The sequence below is a fragment of the Onychomys torridus genome, chromosome 10 (genome assembly GCF_903995425.1).
Source record: "Onychomys torridus chromosome 10, mOncTor1.1, whole genome shotgun sequence".
In the NCBI taxonomy this organism is placed as follows: Eukaryota; Metazoa; Chordata; class Mammalia; order Rodentia; family Cricetidae; genus Onychomys; species Onychomys torridus.
In genome coordinates, this window is record NC_050452.1 from 57,025,237 (window position 1) to 57,044,356 (window position 19,120).

A 19,120-nucleotide genomic window follows, 5' to 3' on the forward strand; every position below is an offset into this window, starting at 1 on the left:
CACAACTTTTGTCTTCAGGGTATTTGAGTTACAGCCATGGGGGAGCATCTTTAAGTAGCAGCCCCTGGGTGCCCAGCCTTGGGGTTCAGTATTCTGTGTTTACTGTGTACCTTTCAGGTCACCACATGGAAAGTTCAGTGTTAGTTCCCTTCTGCAGAGGGAGAAAAATCCCCCATACAGCTAGTGACCAAACTGGGAAGTCACCCACCAGGGAACTCCCCACAGTTGGTTGGGACCAATGGTTCCTTATTTCTCTGTCTACAAAAGGGAGTCTAACTTTCCTCATCCACCATCAACTTTCTATCTCATGAGAGCAGAATTCTGGGAGAGTGGGAAGCAAGAAATTATAAGCTATGAGCCATGCAAATATGGGGCTGAAGATTTAGATTGTATTAGGGAAAGGAGCCTGGAACCCAAGGGGCTGAGGATTTGTCCCAGGCAGGTTTGCATGCTAGGCACTGATTTCAGTCCTTGGTGTTCTTACTCCCCTTGCCAAGGCTGGAACCTCCAGCTCAGCGTCTCATCTCCCCTTTTAGCTGTGTTAGGGGAGAGGGGAGGAGAGAGAACCAAGTTCCTCGCCCTTCATGGAACTTACACTTTAGCGGGGACAGGGAGTCAGGAAATAAACAGTGAGCATTAAACCATGAAGAAAATGATGTGGTATGTTAGGGGATGGCACGTGCCTCAGACAAAAGGCACAGGAGCAAAGGGGAGGGTGGCCAGGAGCAAAGGGGAGGGTGGCCAGGAGCAAAGGGGAGGGTGGCCGTGCTAAATCCAATGGTGGGGGGGGGGGTGGGCGCCTCCTGTGGGGACCAGTGACCTCTATGCAAAAGCCTGAAGGAGTTGACAGAGGATTTGGGCACCAAGATGGAATCAGCCCTAGCGTGGAGGAAGAAGGAGTGAGAATGGATGGAGGTCAGGTACCTAGGAGGAATTGGACAGAAGGCAGTCCCAACCAGTGGGCTGTGGAGGCCCGATGGAGGGGGAAGGGGAATTGAGAACGGGTGAAAATTTCATCTTTACATTCTCTCCTTTGCTGCCTCTTCCTACCCAACATAATCATTCCCTGAAGTGTAGCATCGAAGGCCTTGGAGATGTGGCCACTAGAGGTGGATTGTCCATCTATGCCTCTGGATTTGGGTTTCCTCAACTTCAGCATGATGGAATCTAGGGACTTATCTCCGTGTGCGCCCCTTTGAGTGACTGCTGTGAGGCATCAGCTTTCTCCTCTCTTCCTCCTTTCATCCCGAGGCTTCAGACACGCACACACGAGCCCCGTGTGCTTGGCTGCCTTGCTCGGTGGTGGTGCCTTTGCTAAAGGTGGTGAGAACACAGTCAGTCGCGTGAGAGTCAGAACAAGCTCTGGTTTGTAAAATAAGGGCAGGTTTCTACAGAAGAGGTGACAAGGGCAAGCTCAAGACAGAGTGGAGGGAAGCATGAAGCTATGTAGGGGGTGTGAAGAGTTCAGGGGAACCTCAAGAGGAGATGAGTGTGTGTCAGAAGGTGCCAGCAGTGCTGTTCTGGGGGAAAGGAATGGAGCTGGCTGGCTAGGTGAGCCCCTACAACAGGGTCTGTACCCCAGGTCTAGATAGAAGTTAGAGGAAGCTTATGAGAGGAGAAGCTTGTGGTTGTGGGATGGGGGTGTTCTGAAGACTGCGGTGGAAAGCAATGGCCTGGGCTCTTTGGCACCATGGGAACCACCATCAGGAAACAATGAGATGGGAGACAGCCCGGGAGACTAAGGAATCACAACTGGACCCTGATGTTGGAAATGGCTGCCTTTTAGAATGGCATCCAAGGTTCTGGGCATTCAGCCTGGGGAGGTGGCATCATGGGTAACATGCTTGCTGCAAAAGCATAGGGACTGAGTCTGATCACCAGCACACATGCAAAAGGTAGGCACAGCAGCATATAAGTGTAATCCCATTGATGGGAAGACAGAGACAAGGGGGAACTTTAGGGGTCACTGGCCAGACAGCCTATGGAATTGGTGGGCTCCAGGTTCAGTGAAAGACTGACTAAAAAAAAATAAGGTGGCGAGCAATTGAAAAAGACATTTGATGTCAACCTCTGTCCTCCACATGTGTGAACACACATGTATACACACATGCACACACAAATGTACACACTAATTCTGGGCACTGAAGTAGCCAAGAAGAGCTCATTTAACAAGACACATTTGAAGGAGGAGAAGAAATTATCTAAATGGGACAATGAAGGCTTTCTTACATTCCTGGCCCTCATTGGAGAACTGAACACTATCCAATTTGAAAGTGGACATTTTATTACCTGTGTGTATTTGTGTGGAGGGGGTATATACACACAAGTATGTGGTTGTGAGGGTGCAGAGGTCAGAGGAGGACATCAGGGGTCCTGCGCTATCACTCTTCACCTTATTCCCTCCAGACAGGGTCTCTCACAGAGCTTTGAGCTAGGCTAGCCGCCAGCGAGCCCCAGAGGTCTTCCTGTCTCCTCCCCGACAGCACCAGGGTTATATCTGTGCACACAGTCACACCTGACTTTTTATGTCGGGGTTGGGAATTTGAACTCAGGTCCTCATGTTTGCACAGCAGCCCCCCTCCTCAGGATAGACATCTTAGTGACAAGCTCTTAGGGATGTTTTGAAATAGTCAAACACAACTGATTCCTCTGTAACCGGTCCATTTTTGTGAACCATTCTGGAGACGAACCCCCCTAAATAATGAAGGCTTGCTGCCCACTTCACCCCGTCTCCTTGAGCTGTAACTGGGAGGCTTCCGTGCTTCCTGCTTTCACACACGTTCATTGCATTGGGCTCTGTGGGATCCAGCTGAGCCGGATGCCGGCATCCATAAGTCAGGAAAACCCACATTTGTTCATACCTTCATCCTGACTGCTCTTGTGCTGTGTTCATACTTCCAGGCTAATCTTGCACAGCTGTTGAGAGACTCTCAGGACAGGAATAAACATCTGGGAGAAGAAATTAAAGAGCTTCGGCAGAGGCTTGGCGAGGTCCAGGGTGACAATAAGGTACTGTGACTGTCGACAGGGAAAGGCTCACGGCGTGAGCATGCCCTGGAAGTTTCTGTGTATGTAGCACATCAGGAAACGCACTGTGGCATTGGTTGAAAAAACTGTTATAGATTTTTATATTTGCAATAATGAAAATTCACAGTTTAGCATTTGCCTTTATCGTGGCCCCTTTGTGTGTGCACACGTGCATGCACGTGCTTCTGAGCTGCCCTAAAATATTGTTCCAACTCATTCTAGAACTTTCATTATATTCAGCTTGGTGGTAGACAACATGTGGTTGAAGGCGAAAATAAAACCAAATGCGATACTTCCTCCCTTCTATACAAATAATGGATTTGTGGCTCCGATGATTTGAATTTTAAGTAGTCATTCTACTAATGATGTTCACATCACCAATTTACTTTATTGCTAAATTTGGCAATTTGTATGGAACATTGCTCAAAATCCACTGCTCGGCATTAATCAAACTCCCCTGTTGGCAACGTTAATTATAAAATATGAACTCATAAACTCCAAACTAAATGTATGCACTCACTCACTCCCAGCTGAAGCTATGAACAAAAAAGTACAATTGAAAAAGAGAAGAAAAACTATCGAAGTTAAATTCCGTTCCCCCAAATAATTTTCCATTTTGCCCGGCATGGACAGATTCATTTTCAGTTCTCTGCCAGAGGCGATGTTTACAACAGAAAGGGTGTTGGATTTCGACTCGGAAATGCTATATTGTGTCTCTGTGTGTTTAGGGATGATTTCTTGGGGAGACATTTTCTAGATGTTATCAAATTCCTTGACAAATGAAGGTAGCTTTCTCTTTTGTGGGGAGTTGTTGGTTATCAGAAAGCACCATTTTGAAAGATGTTCACTTTTTTTTTTTTTCTATAAAACATGTTTAGTACCCTCTGGGAGATAGTCACCTAAAGGGGACTCTTCCACAAGAAAAGATCAGAAAGGCCAGTGCTGATTGCTAGGTGGGAAGCCTGGATGGTTTGGATATGGTGTCGTCCCTGCACCCCACCCCACCCCACTCCTGTTTGTGCACTGGAAATTTGGCCTCTGTGTTAATAATAGGATAAAAGCAACTTGGGAAGCATCATGGAGGAAGGTATGGCGGCAGGAACAGGAAGTGGAAGCAGAGAGAGATGGTACTGGCTAAGTTTTCTCCTCTTATTTAGTTCCAGACTCCAGCCGGTAGGCACCCATAGCCTATGTTTAGAGACAGCCTTCCCACTTCATTTAAACTAACCTAGGAAGTTCCTCACAGCTGAGCTTGGTCACTTGTTTCTATGGTGATTTAAGTCATGTCTAGCTGTCAACCATGACTGCCCACCACAGTCTCCAGTCACAGTTCTGAAAGGAGCTAGGACCTTTAGAGATGGGGTCTAGTAGGCTGGGTCGTGAGTGTGCTCACATGGGGACTACTTACTGCCTGTTTACTGGAGCAAATCAGGTTTCTAGTTGCGCATAAGAGTCAGTGTCATAGGAGCAGCTGACCCTTCTCTGCTCCCTCACTTTCTCCCTGTCCTGCTGACACCTTCTGTATCCACCATACTGCAGCCGTGAGGACTAGAAGTCCTCTAAAGATGTGAGCCAAGAAAACTTCTTTACTTTATAACGTACCCAGCCATTGGTGTTTTGTTATTGTAATGGGAGATCAGGTTGGAGAAATGACTCAGCGGTTAAGAGTACTTGTGCCCGGCATTACGAAACCAGAGTTTAGATTTTGGCATCTGTTTAATGAGCCAGATGTCCTAAATGTGTCTGTCACTCCAGTTCTGAGTTGGGGCAGAGACAGGAGGTTCTCTGGGCTTGATGGCTTCCAGCCTAGTGAAGAAAACTAGAGCCCTGGGTTCAGGGAGAGATCTTATGTCAAAAGGAATCCATGGAGCATGACAGAGAATAATTCCCAAGGCCCTCTTTTATTCTCTGAGAGCAGTGCACATCGACATTTTATTTTAGCTCACAGTTCTGACATATAGTGTTATATTAAATGAATTAAATAGATAAATACAAATATTTTTAAATGTACCAAGTCTTCATTTATCTATTTTTGAGACAAGATTTCACCTAGAGTTCAGGCTGACCTGGAATTTGTATGTAGATTATACTAACCTTGGTCTCACAGAGATCCACCTGCCTCTGCTGGGATTAAAGGGGCATACTTCCACTCTTTCCCATCTACCTACTATAAAATAGATAAATAAATAAACCTGTAGTTAACATAAATTTGAAAAATTAGGCTCTGTTATTCCTGCTTGTGAAACAGGGGTGAGGAAGAGTGCCAGAAAAAATGTTCTCATTAGCACCCCAGAGCCTCAGCAGGCTCCTATGTGGCAGATGCACCACACAGGTCAGAGATCAAAGGTCAACTCTGGCGGTTCCTTTCTACAGCAGTAACAAGAGAGCACTGTCTTTCTAATGAAATGTGCAGGCGTTTTCTTTAAGCTCATAAAAATACAAAGCAGATTTTGGAGGCCCCATAAACCCACTGAAATAGTTTGGAAGTGTGATTATTTCTGATTTGTGCTTTTTTGTTAGTGTATTATTTTCCTGTTTCCTCTTGTTATTCTGAGCTACCCCTGATTTTAACTTTTCTAATTACCTTTCTGCTTTGCCAGTTGATCTTTTGCCTTCCCCTCAACCCTCCCCCACTGTTTTTTGTTTTTTGTTTTTTTGTTTTTTTTGTTTTGTGTGTGTGTGTGTGTGTGTGTGTGTGTGTGTGTGTGTGTGTGTGTGTCCATGCCTGGGCTTCTTCCCCCTAGTTGTTGTCTGAATGCTGTAATTTGCACATATGTCAGCTTGTATTCAAGGTTTGGGATTTAGTGACTCATTTGTGGCCTATGGAGTAATCTGTCTGCTGAAAGGTACCTGGAGGCTGTTATCTCATTCACCAAACCCCTGCTCAGTATCTGGTTCCTCCTCTCAAAAAAACAAGGACATGGCAGCAAGCCCCAGCATCACCACTCTGTTCTTTGCATCTGCAATTTCGAGGCTCATGGCCACCCACCTCCAGGCCTTGATAAGATTGCTCATTCCACAGTGGTACTAGACTTCTTGAAACTAAAGGCCCTGTTCAAAGACAGCTGGGGCTGTGGGATAGAGAGAGAACTGGTTAAGCCTCTGAGGTCTTTGTGTGTGTGTGTGTGTGTGTGTGTTGTGGTGGTGGTGATGGTGGTTTTGATGGTTGTTTATTTGTGTTGTTTTGATCCATTATGCCATGTGGGGCTCCCACTCTTCTTTCATCTTCCAGATGCAGACCATGTCCTTGTCACGGTGTGCCAGGCATCCCTGGTCTGTCCACTGCTGGTTTCTCCAGCCACAATCTGGCTGATACCATCTTCTTCATGCAGATTTCAGCCGATCTGCCATGCTGCCTTGTGTGGTGGGATCTTTGCACCTGTTATGTACTCTGGGGCCTTCTCCTTGACTCCCCTTCCCATCCACTCCCTTTCCAGTCAGATAGTGGATTAAATGTCATTTTGGCCAGCTCTCAGGTGTCAGTCCTGCATGTCCTCACTGTTGGGCTCTGCTTCTCCAACTGACACTTGTGTGGCCCTGTAGCCCCGCCCCGGGTGTGTGTGTGTGTGTGTGTGTGTGTGTGTATGTGTGTGTGTGTGCTGTGAAGATGAGTGCTGGGTCCATGCTTCAGTCTAGGATCCTTCTTAGTAAACCTCCCAGGAAGGGGCAGAATGCATTGCCTGGGTGAGCAGTGCTGGGAAGGGATACAGGGACCCAAAGGAAGGGCAAGGGGATTGGCGTGGTGGCTCCTAACCAATTCCAGCACTTGGGAGTCAGAGGCGGGAGCATCTTGGGATCAAGACCAGCCAAGAGAGTGGGGCAAGGGAGTTCAAGTAAGAGAGAAGACAAGAGCAGAGCACAGGACTCCACATCACCACAGCCCTTGGTGTGAGGAACTCTGAGATGGAAATACAAGTTCCAGAAGAACAAAATGTCCCAACAAGGGACAAACAGCAACTCCAGCTGGGAGCCCTTGGGAAGGCCTGATAGGTGCAAGCGTGCTCATGGTCGGCCCCATTCCACTCAGCATACTCAAAGCCTGGGTACTTGCTGCTTGCAGACCAAGCAGGGACCAAGGACAGTGTTTGCTGAACACCTGCACCTGAACACTTGGAAGTGTCTCCATTTTAAAGCTGCCATTTTAACAATGACTCTTCACCATGCCGTAAGAAGGCAGGCTGTAGGTATTAAGCACACATGAGCACTGAAGTGACAGGAAATGGCCTGCCATGGATATTTCAGAGAGACTGATTTTTCTATTTGTTCAGCTAGAGCCTTGGTGCCCTACACTTCATAAAACACTTCCAAATGGCTCCTGGAGGGTTTGCAACTACAGCGGCTAGGACGCTTAGTATCTGCATAAGCTGGGGAGAGGCCGGCGTCTTGTGACATGTCGTGGAGCACTTGGAACTCATCCACTACCTGACCTCCCTCTGACTGGTGCCCAAGAACTGGGGAGAGGAGCAAGAATGCACCCAGATAAATACAGACTCCCAACCCAAACCAGATGAGAGATGTGACAGCTGAAAGCCACCAGCAGCTGCTCCTTCCTCAGAGTTGCAGGGTTTTTGTTGTTGTTTTGTTGTTGGTATGAACGTGTTCACCCATGTGTGCGTGCTCGCAAGTGCATGCATGTGCTTGTACATGTTTGTGCATACATGTGGAGGCTAGGGATTAATCTCAGGTGTTTTCCTCAATCCCTTTCCTTTTATTTATTTATTTTTTTGAGACAGGGTCTCTTTCTGAATTTGGAACTTGCTAGCCAGCAAGGCTCAGGGATCCCCCTGCCTCCACCTCCTCAGCATCGGGATTAGAAATTTCAGTGTTTAAAGGTCAATGAGGACCCTGGGGGAAGAAAGACTCTAGGCTCCACCCATCATCACCTTGGGGAAATTCTGAGGGTGATGCAGGGTCCTTGTGTTCATCTGTGAGAGGAAAGAACCAGTTATGTGGGAAGGACCCCCCCCATCTGTACTGAGCCTGCTCTGAACGGCCTCAATACCCCTGGTCTTTGCCTGTCTTTTTTTTCTAGACACGGAATAGAGAGAAGAGTAAGGGGGTGAAACGTGCCAGAAGAAGGGATCTCTGTGGATCTAAAAGTTCAACAGCAAGCTTGTAGAGGCTATCTGAGTCTTAAGAGGGGAGCTGGCACCAGCTCTCTGGCAGAGAAAGCCCAGCTTCTGGAACTCAGCCAGCTTTCTTGGCATAAGGACTGACATCATAACAAACATCAGGCATCTGTTTTAGTCAGGGTTACTATTGCTGTGAGGAACACCATGACCAAAGCAACTAGGGGAGGAAAGGGTTACTCAGCTTATCCATCACATCACAGTTCATCACTGAAGGAAGTCGGGACCAGACCTCAAACAGGGCAGGAACTTGGAGGCAGGAGCTGCTGCAGAGGCCATGGGAGGGGAGCTGCTTACTGGCTTGCTCATGGTTTGCCAAGCCTTTCCTATAGAACCCAGGGCCACCAGACCAGGGGTGGCACCACTCACAATGGCCTAGGCCCTTCCCCATCTATCGTTAGTTAAGAAAATATTCTACAGGCTTGCCGACAGCCTGGTCTTATGGAGGCATTTTCTCAAAGTTCCTTCCTTTTGCATGACTAGAACTTGTATCAAGTTGACATAAAACATACCACCAAACTGATGTCTATGATCTTGAAATGATTTGCTTCCCAGAAGGATCTAGCTGAAGAGCAGCAGTGGAGACAACCCAGGAGTCCCCATCTTTGGGCATGCTTAGACCCAAATGTGTGCCAGTGTGTGAGTGGTCTGAAGAAATTGAGTCATTTTCTGGGGTCTCTGTCTCCTCATCTGTAAAATGCCCATCAGTGGTGGCCATGATTCTTTCTGTGTTCACCCCCACACACCTGGTGACTTCCTGTATTCTAGCAGCTAACGTTGCGTAAGAGGCTGAGAAACGCAAACTTCCCCACCAGGGAATGTGAAGGTTGATTGGGAAGACAGACAGAACAAAACACATAAAGTCATCAGACAGTGTCTAGTGTGCAAAGATGAGAAAGTAGGCTGGTGAGATTTAATGAGGGAGTATGTGCTCCATCCTGCTCACTGTGCGGCAAGTTCTCTGAATGGGAGGGTACTGTTAGCTTTAACATGCCACAGGCCAGTGTTGCCTGAAAATCCCCTCATACCAGAGTATCAGCAGCAGCCACAAACTTCCCGCCTGTGGTCTCACTATTTCCAGGGCCCCTAATATGTGCCCCAGGAGAGACCATGGTCCAAGTGAAAAGTCGGCCATGTGGCAGCTGGACCTCCAAGCGCAGCCCTCTCATCACCAACCAGGTGTGGCTAGCAGCAAGCATCACTTTTATGCAGGGCTTCTGGAAGCTCTTCATGTGCTGTGTACCCTATTAAAGGAGCACCTGTAAGATGCACCCACAGCAGCCACCCCCCAGACCCTCTGGGACAGTGACAGCAGTGGTGGCTCTTACATGCTTTTCATTTTGCTTCATATTAACGATCATAGTACTTGGCTGGTAGCAGACCGCTAACCAGCATGGCATGTGCAGAGGCAAGGAAGCTTGCGTTTTTGGCTGTCTCTGTGACACTGGAGAAATGCAGGCTTTGCCTTTAATAATAAGCTTTATATTTCACCAACTGGCAGCCCTAAGTGCCTCTGTTTGATCTGGTCTTGGCCCCGTAAAACCACAGAACCCTTCTGTGACTGCTGGTTGTGGAGGGTGGTTGGATGAATCTGCAGAGCAGTGAAGTCTAAACCATCAGCCAATAAAGACAGGCCAATGAGCAAGCAGGTGACCAATTAAAGTATACTTTGTTTATTTATTTATTTATTTATTTATTTATTTATTTATTTTAAAGGAAAGCGTGTTTAGCTGTGGTTGTTTGTCATGGTTTTGGATGAGAGCTAGGAAAGCTGTGTCTGAGCAAGCTGTTCCTGGGCGCTTCACAGAGGGGTTCTGTTAGACTAATCTACAGAAGGGGGCGCCCTAATGAGACGTTCTCTCTGGAGCATAGCAGACATTTTGTTTTGTTTTGAGGTAGGGTCTCATGAGCTTATGGGTTCAGTTCATTTAACTCATATGCTCTGGAGATGGCACAAGAAACAGTAGGTCCCTATTTTCATGGGACTTCAGTTTTGGCAGAGCCACAACTGAACAAACAAACAAGTCCCTTTTCTAGATTCTGGGAAGTGGAGTTCCACCATTGCACCTCTGCCACATCAGTAGGATAGTGTGGCTGTGATCTGTGCTCCATACTTAGGGTCAGAGAGTTGAAGGTGTATTGGATAGGACACAGTCTGGATATGTCAGCAACGCCGGGCATGGGTACTTGGGAAGTACTGCCTTCATGTGCCCAGGGCACAGAGATCTGGAAGAAGGAGGACATCTATCTAGAAGATGAAGTACAAATGTCCTGAGGCAGGACTGAGCTAGGGTGTTTTGGGGATTACACTGGGAAGTTATAAAACACACTAGCGCTTAGTACAGGTTCTGCAGAAGTGCATGTGCTTTGTCTGAGCAGGGGTGGTGTGGAACAGTACCACAGCAGAGGACAAGCCCTTGACAGCCAGGACCAACCCCACTTCAGCAACTCCTAGGACTTGTGACTTAGCCAGTGACCTTCTCCTGGTCTGTGCCCTCACCTGACTGGGCACCATCATCACCAACTGGATCTTCCCCTGCTTGAACATGTTTCAGCACCCTGGACAGCACTACTACAGGGACAGGGGTCAAGGAGACCAGAACCCAGACTGATCCTGCCTCTGTGTAAGGATCTGCCTCTGGGCAGTGCGGGGCATTGCAGAGGGACAGCCCTGATCTGAGAAGCATTTGGAGCTCCCCATGGGGAGCCTGACACTGGATTGTGAACACTGAAGTTTTCAGAAGTTACTGTGGAGCTGATGGCAGGTGTCACACGCAGATGTGTAGAGACAGGCATTGGAAAGCAGGGGACCAGAGAGGGAATGGCTTTAGCTGAGATAAAATGTCTGGGGAAGTCTCTAATCTGAGCCTTGACTAGGACATCAGGAGCGACTGTGGGAAGTTCTATGACTAGCTGTGTGGGGCAGAGGATGGGTACCAGGAGGCAGCTGGGATGGGTACCAGGAGGCAGCTGGGATGGGTACCAGGAGGCAGCTGGGATGGGTACCAGGAGGCAGCTGGGATGGGTACCAGGAGGCAGCTGGGATGGGTACCAGGAGGCAGCTGGGATGGGTACCAGGAGGTAAGCAGGATGGATGAAGTGCAGACATAAGGTAGCAGGAGATGGCATTGGGACAGGTAAGGAGGGTCATGTGAGCCAGTCTCAGCAAGGGCTCTGAACTCATCTCAGTGCAGGAGAAAGCCACTTTGAGCATCTTTTGTGGGCAAGAAGCTGTGAGCACATCACTTTTTCGGCCCAAGTAGGGAGCTCATTAGCTATACACACACTAGTATGTGGATGACAGTTTCTTGAGACCCAAGAGTGGAGCATAGGCCATCATCTTGTTATAAGGGACAAACATTTTATTTCTTTTTAGTTTATTGAGATAGAGTTTCTCTGTGTAGTCTGGCTGTCCTGGAACGTACTCTGTTGACCAGGCTGGCCTCAAACTCAGACTCCACCTGCTTTGCTTCTGCCTCCTGAGTACTTGGATTAAAGGCATGCACCACCATGCCCGGCAGACAAACTCTTTTGCATAGACACTGATGTATCTATAAGATCATGCTTACCTTTGTTTTTTAAATTCACAAATCACATGTGGCGTGGCAAGGTTAGGTGACTTTGTCAGGGCATATAGCTAGGATTAGCAGAAGAATCTTAACACAGATAACACTCAGATAATAGTGGCTCCTACCCTGGCTGCCTCCCAGTGCCCATTGGACAAAATGAATTCCAGTAAATGGAAACAATATAAGTTAGAGGATGTTAAAGGCCATGACAGAGGAAACCTAGGAAGAGGTCCAAGGATTCAGCCTCTCTGACTCAAGGACTAGGTTAAGCCTGGTGGGGCCTGGATAGCTGATAAAGAACCTGGACCCTTCCTGCTACATTGTTTTGTTCCTTGTCCCTCAGCGACATCTGAGCTGCAGCTGGGCCTTGCGCATCAGCCAAGGACTCATGTCCATAATTCATTCATAAACATTTATTTCTCTCTAAATCAGCAAGTGGTGATGTCCCTTGCTGGCAGAACACTAGTCCTCTTGGCACTGGGAGACTAGCTGTATCATTGTGATGCCCTGTTTGAGGATAGCAAGAGTGGGGGAGCAATGTTTATTGTCCCTTCCCATGGTAGGCAGCCACCCCCTCATGCTCTCTTGTAAGCCTAGGTCTGGAGCTCAGTTCCAGCCATCTCTGAAGATAGCCAATTTCCCCAGGTGGTTGTTAGGAGCTCTTGAATGGATGATGATGATGATGATGATGATGATGATGATGTGATGTTGGCGGTGGTGATGGTGAGTGGCAACAGCAATGATCGTAATGGCAATGATGGTAATGAAGGTGATGGTGATGAGGATAACCATCCCTCAAGCAGCTATTGTTAGTCACACACTTTCTCTGCTCCTGGACTAAGCTAATGTCATAGAGAAGAACACCTTTTGTTCTTCATGGCCACAGCTGTTATCAACATGGGGCAAGCTCAGACTTCCTGGATGTTCCTTAAATCTCACACACAGTCCAGGGCAAACAGTTGTGTGTATGCTTCCAAACTGTAGCATTATTGATGAATGCAAACACTACAACTTTGCATACATACCTGGGAAAATGGAATATATAAGCATTGAATACATAATTGTAATAGCTCTCCGCATATGGGGAGTCACTCAGTTTTTAGAATGACTTATTTTCTTCTGCATCCTGCATTCCTATATGACCTCTAACCCAGTGTTCCTTGACTTGACTCCACTCTCTCTCATTTCATACTGTGCTCTCAGCAGAGAGATACAGAGGCCTAGAGAATTGCAAGCTCATTCTTGGGGAGTGAATGTGGGAAGCCCTAAGCAGGTGACCCCAGAGCCTATGAGCTGTCCTTGTAGAAGGCAGGCTTGATGTCCCTGGGCTCTATGTAGCTACAGCAATAGCCTCATCAGGTCCCTTCTGCTGACTGAATTTAAATTTCAGACCCAACTAACAACCCAACTTGAGCTTCCATTTAAAAGTGTTTCAACCAGCTCAGCCCTGCAGTGTGGGAGCAATATTATCTGCACATTAAACACCAAATGATAGCTAACGTGTTGATTGACATTTAACTAGCATCCAGTGTGAAGATGGCTCTGTTGTATGGGGTTGGGCCTCACTAGGCATGTGTAGTAATTAATTGGCATTGAACAAACATAATCATATGACACTTCAGTGAAATGTGCAATGAGGCCAGTTGTGACTGGAAATTGAGGTTTCTTTATATCTAGCTCAGGCTGTCTGTCTAACATGTTACATGTCAGAGAAAGGCTCAAGTTTTCAAGACAGAGCCTGAGTCTCCTGTGGTCTCCTGCCAAAAGCCTGTGTGCTTGTGATCCAGCCTCTGGAGTTTGACAAACGCTGCTTCTCAGCTTCACTGTGTATCTTTGGGGATGTGCTTTTCAGAATCCTGTTGTCCCAAGCCAAGGACCAGGTGACAGGAAAGATGTTTCACATTCAAGCTCTTGCTTGAATCAACCACTTCTGCTGTCCATGTATTCCATGAGGCCACTTTGACTCTGAGTGTGAGAGAACTGGCCCTCTGGTCTCTGGAAAAGTGGGGAGGCTCCTGCCAGCCTCTGCACAGCTACTGTGCTAAACTTCAACACAACTATGTTTTCTGTATGCTTCCATTTAACATGAACTTATTTAACAGAGATGTTTAATTTATCAGCACTAAACTAAAAGGCTTACCCATTCTTTAACTTAGACTCAGAGGAAGCTCCCTTGATTCACAAATTTTCCCAATGAGGCACATCACAGCCTTCCTGCTTGCACTCAGAGACACTAGACAGCATTCCAGCAGCATGCATGAATCCATTGTCAGGAGACCTTTTCCACACTGCCAGTGGGAGTGTAGATTAGCAGAGCCATGGGAGGAAATTCGGTAGCACTTCAAATTATAAATAAATAAAATGTTATGTATGTGAATCAAACTATAGCAGTTGCACTACTGGGTATGGACTCAAAGGAATAAAATCAGTATATTGAAAAGATGCCTACATGCTCATGTTCCTTGATATGCTACTCAGGCTAACTATAGTATGATGTCAACCTAAGTGTCTATCAATGGACTGGATAAAGAAGATATGGTACATGTACCCAGTGGGATACCATTCTGTCTTCATAATGAATGAAATCCAGAAAACATCGAGCTAGCAAAATAAACAGATAGATAGATAGATAGATAGATAGATAGATAGATAGATAGATAGATAAAGCACAGAAAGACAATTACCACATGATCACATTCATATCCAGACTCTTAAAAGGGGTTTTCACAGAGATGTTATACTATCTAGTTTTTATTGTCAACTTGACACAACCTTTAAGCACCTGGAAAGAGAGACCCTCGCCTGAAGAATTGCCTCCATCAGACTGGCCGGTGGCTGTGTCTGTGAGAGGTTATCTTGATTGATATGGGAGGGCTCAGCCCACTGGGGTGGGGGTGGGAGGGAGCACTATCCCTGGACAATTGGATCTGGGCTGCCTAAGATAGCTAGCTCAGCATGAGCCAGGAGCAAGGCACTCAGTAGCTCCGGTTTTGCTTCCCACAGTTCTTGCTTGAGTTTCTGATCCACTTTCCCTCAGTGATGGACAGTGGCCTGGAAGTGTAAGCCAAGACCAACCCTTCCCTCCCCAAGTCACTTTTGGCCAGAGTGGTTTATCACAGAGACAGAAAAGCAAACAGGACTGAATAGAAAAGAGAACAGTGTTTCTCTGAGACTGAGGTGGACATGGGAGAGCATAGTTGTCAGCATCCTGACACAGTCACACTTTGGAAGGATTAAGCTCCACACTTTATTGTACAGTAGGTGACTATGGTTAATTAGCACTGTGCACTGTGTATTGCAGAACAGTTAGATTCTCAAGAGTTCCATGATAAATGATAAATGTGGAAGGGGCAGTCTGTATTAACTATCCTGCCATGACCATCATACAGCATATACATGTATGTAGGCAACACACTGAGTCCCACAAGTATGTGACTTTTATAAAACCACCAAAATCATCAAAGAAAAATAAAAATGTGGGCACTCAGCACCAAGCGGGCCATGGACAAGCCATCCATGGTGTGAGGCAGGGAGGCAGAAGGTAGCCTTGTCCTCATCTGGCCCTCACATTTTTCTCACTCTGTGAATATTCAACAATGGTACTGGAAGATTTTGAACATGGATTTGGGGGTGAAAACAAGTAAGTTGTATGGAGTAGGAAAATCCACACATACACGAGCTGTGAACTCCAAGGAAAGAATTAGCAGATTCCATTGAGAATGGAGTTCTGCATGTGAGTATCCTCTACCCTCTGCCAGGCTGTAGCCCATGGCACACAACGGCACTGTGAGATTCAGTGGAGTGGCGAAGGGTCATTGCATCCTGTCTGCATTTCTGCAGTATTCATTTCTTTTCAAGTTCATTCAAGTTCTGCCTTGGCTTAAATTAACTTTCTATCGATCACCTGACCCAAATCCCAAATGCTGAAGTTTAAGCCCTTGTACTGATCACCATTCTAAGGCTCAAGCAGAAGCAAGAAAGCATGCTCACAGTGAGCTACACTGGGCTCACGCACCCACATGATAGGAGCAACATGTTCCTAGGGCTTCATGCATTTGTAAGCCCATCCACATACATCCAGAGGGAGAAGTCAATGCATGATGACCCTTTTTAGGATAAACACACTGTGATGGGCAGGCATGGATGTTCTGAGACTATGGGTTCATCTTGGGACCTCCCCCATAATTCCTGCTGTGGCCTTACCTGGGAGGTGGGAGCTAGGAGACAGTATGCACAGTATCTGCATCCCCAAACACACCTATCTGAGTACTTTATGTATTTGGTCTCTTCATGCATTCTCTCACACATAAGTTCTTAGCACATACTTGGTCATACTACAGGCAAGACTTGTGTTCTTCAGTGCATTCTACTTATCTTTTCAAGAAGCTAGTCCACATCTGGGATCATTCACAGACCACATTGACAGAAGCATTTACTGGGCATTGAATAGCATTTTTAAAGTTCTTGATAGCATGGCCTAGGGGTTCAATAAGGGGTGTGTCCATCCATACAGATCCTAACAGCTGTCCAGGGTAATTCTGGATCTTTGCTAAGTCTAAAGAAGGCTCAAGAAGTTCTTCCTCACTGTGTCAGTGCCCCATAGCACATCCACCTTCCAGGGTTGAGCTTGGGTACCCTGGAAGCATTACACTGGATGTGTGCACATGTGTATTAACAAGCACAAATTATTGCAGAAATTTCCCCTTTCTTAAAACTTCATAATATTGGCAAGTTGTTTGTCCTATACTTTCTTCCAGTAGTTCCTGCAAGAGTTTTATTCTTCCAGAAATTTCTAATATAGGTCCTTGAGGTTTGGGGAGATGTACTCATTCATATTCTTCTTCTCTTCCTTTGCCTTTCTGTTCTGATAATGGGAAATGCAGCTGTTGAGGATGACAATTGCTAAACAAAGGCTCGGAGATGAAGAGATTGGCATGAGGCATTTCGCAGCCCATGAGCGGGAGGATTTGGTGGAGCAGCTGGAGCGAGCTAAGGAACAGGTGACTGCTGAGCTCTGTTGTGGGTGGGGAGGCCTGCATGTGGCCTCACAACAGGAAGTAGGGCACACGTGCTCCCCTGGCCCCTCACAACAGGAAGTAGGACACACATGCTCCCCTGGCCCCTCACAACAGGAAGCAGGGAACATATGCTTCTGTGTCCATGTCCAAGAGGAGGCCAGGGGATGCCAAGAGGGCTTGACTTCCTCAGTTCTTCCTAGGTTCATGCTGAGTGTCTGACCCCTAGCAGGGGGACCAACACTGACTGTCCATTGTTCCGAGCACACCAAGAGACTTGCCGCCATCCACTCACATAGGCAGTGGGCAGGAAAAGTGACAAATTGCTCTTTAATTTGTGAGTTCCCACTAAGGTGCTGAGTGATGCTTTGTGGGCAGGATTTCAGAGGGTGCAGAGCCCTGCTGGGGAAGCAGCTACAGGAGCAAGGACTCACTTTTCTCTTCTCATGCTAACAGGGCACAGGACACCCAGGTTTGATTGGCTTGGAATAGCAAGCATTTGTAAGACTCTAGGATCAGCCTGCCTTTTCCATGCCTGTGGATGGGAGCAATGTGCAGGGGCTGGAGCTCAGGCTCATCTGTCCCACCCATGTTAAGTGTCTGGGTGGAAAGTGTCCCCTAGCTCCAGTCCTTGCCCAGCATGCAATGCATTGTGGGTGATTCTAGCACGTGATCAGTATCCATAAGCTCTCCAAGTCAGCCAGTCTAGTGGAAGCTAACCCCTGACCCAAAAGCCCACGTTTGAGGACCACTGTGACACTCCTTGGATTTCAGATCGAGTCCTTGGAACATGACCTGCAGGCCTCGGTGGATGAACTCCAGGATGTTAAGGAAGAGCGGGCTTCCTACCAGGACAAAGTGGACAGGCTGAACCAGGAGCTCAACCACATCCTGGGTGGTCACGAGAACCGGATCATTGATGTGGATGCTCTGTGCATGGAGAACAGGTACGTGCAGCTGAGGGAGGCAGTCTGGGGGTTCCTGCAGCCCTGCCTGCACTTGAGACAGCCGCATTGGGAATAAAAAGCAAGCCACAGGCCCCAAATATTGGCAATGGCGTGGACTGGTTACAAAAGTAAGAAGAGAACTGAGAGACGCCCACTCATCCAGCCTCCCTCGCTTCCCACACCTTCTCTGACTGGGCCACAAGGGTGAAGAGCCAGGAAGAGTTGTTTGTGAGTGCTGTCAAGGAGAGGAGAAAGAATAAGAAAATAAATTGAGAAATTCCCTTAGCTGTGTCTTTCCCCCCCAGGCACATTCAGCGTGCGGCTGTGTCTGACTCATGTTAGGGCTGGCGTCTTCTCTTCCTGGTTTGCTCCCTGGTGGAATCATCTTAATGAGAATTATATGAAAAGGATGTTGTTGTCCCTTAGGGGATCTCCGAGAGGGCTGTCTTAAAACGGGGTGTCTGTGCTTCGGGCATGTCTGACCTTGATCGAATCCGTTTAAAAGGTCACATTTCCCTGTCCCTGCCCTCCAGGATGAGAAAGAAGTTGTTACATGCCAATGACACCTGGGCTTCGTTCCTCCCCACCATGCCCATCCTGGTTATGTGGATTTTGTTTTTTCTTTTTTTTTTTCTAGATATCTCCAAGAGAGATTGAAACAACTCCATGAGGAGGTCAGCCTTCTGAAGTCAAACATTGCCAAATACAAGGTAGCATAATCAAGACCAAGTCTGTGAGTCTCCCCTCAGCATCTGCCTGTCAGCCTGTTTTGATTCTCTTTTATGTTTCAAAGACATTTCATCCCTTTCCTGTCTTCCCAAATGGAGTCCAATAAGACCCCTAGTTGGAATAGCCAGTGAAATCAACCCACAAAACAGTCAACTCCCAATGCCATCCACCCACAGTATCTGCTTCTATGTCTATAGTCTGGACAGGGCATCCTGGGAACTCCAAAACCTAGGTGCTTCCACCTTAGAGCCTCAGCCCTTTGACCTCAGGGGTCCTCTCCACTTCTTCTATTAAATGTGTAGTTTTCAGATGCTGTTTATCTCATAATTATCTCCAAGAAAATGGTTTCTGTGGGAGAAGAAGCAATGATGGAACATCACAACCCAAATGCTAACGTTCAAGGCACACAGAGAGGGTAGAGTGTTTGAATTTGCCTCACTGTCGTTTAGTCTAATTCCAGCTCCATTGGTTGGATAATATCTATTTCTGCAGTGTTAGTTGTAAGTGTTATAATTGGAAAACTCTCCTGGGTCTCTCTGCTTTGAAAATAGATTGATGGCTCTTCCTGCTGCCGAAGTTTTATAGCCAATGGAATGCTAGGGAGAGCTGGCTCAATGTCCTGGTTGTTGACATTGGCTTTGTCCTCAGAGGTCACCATGGCTTTCCATTTGTTGGGAGCCACACTCTCGTTTATATCAATCTGT

At 47.1% G+C, this 19,120-nt stretch overlaps 1 protein-coding gene across 2 annotated transcripts in view; it reads left to right on the plus strand.

The window, feature by feature from the left end:
- The window catches only part of Ccdc149 (coiled-coil domain containing 149), a 90,298-nt gene that overhangs the window by 43,509 nt on the left and 27,669 nt on the right, over positions 1 to 19,120 (plus strand). For both annotated transcript variants that reach the window (XM_036200501.1, XM_036200502.1), the window contains exons 4-7: positions 2,902 to 3,009; positions 16,609 to 16,725; positions 17,515 to 17,687; positions 18,325 to 18,397. In XM_036200501.1, the coding sequence (XP_036056394.1) occupies positions 2,902 to 3,009; positions 16,609 to 16,725; positions 17,515 to 17,687; positions 18,325 to 18,397 (471 nt within the window). The remainder of the gene's footprint in view (positions 1 to 2,901; positions 3,010 to 16,608; positions 16,726 to 17,514; positions 17,688 to 18,324; positions 18,398 to 19,120) is intronic.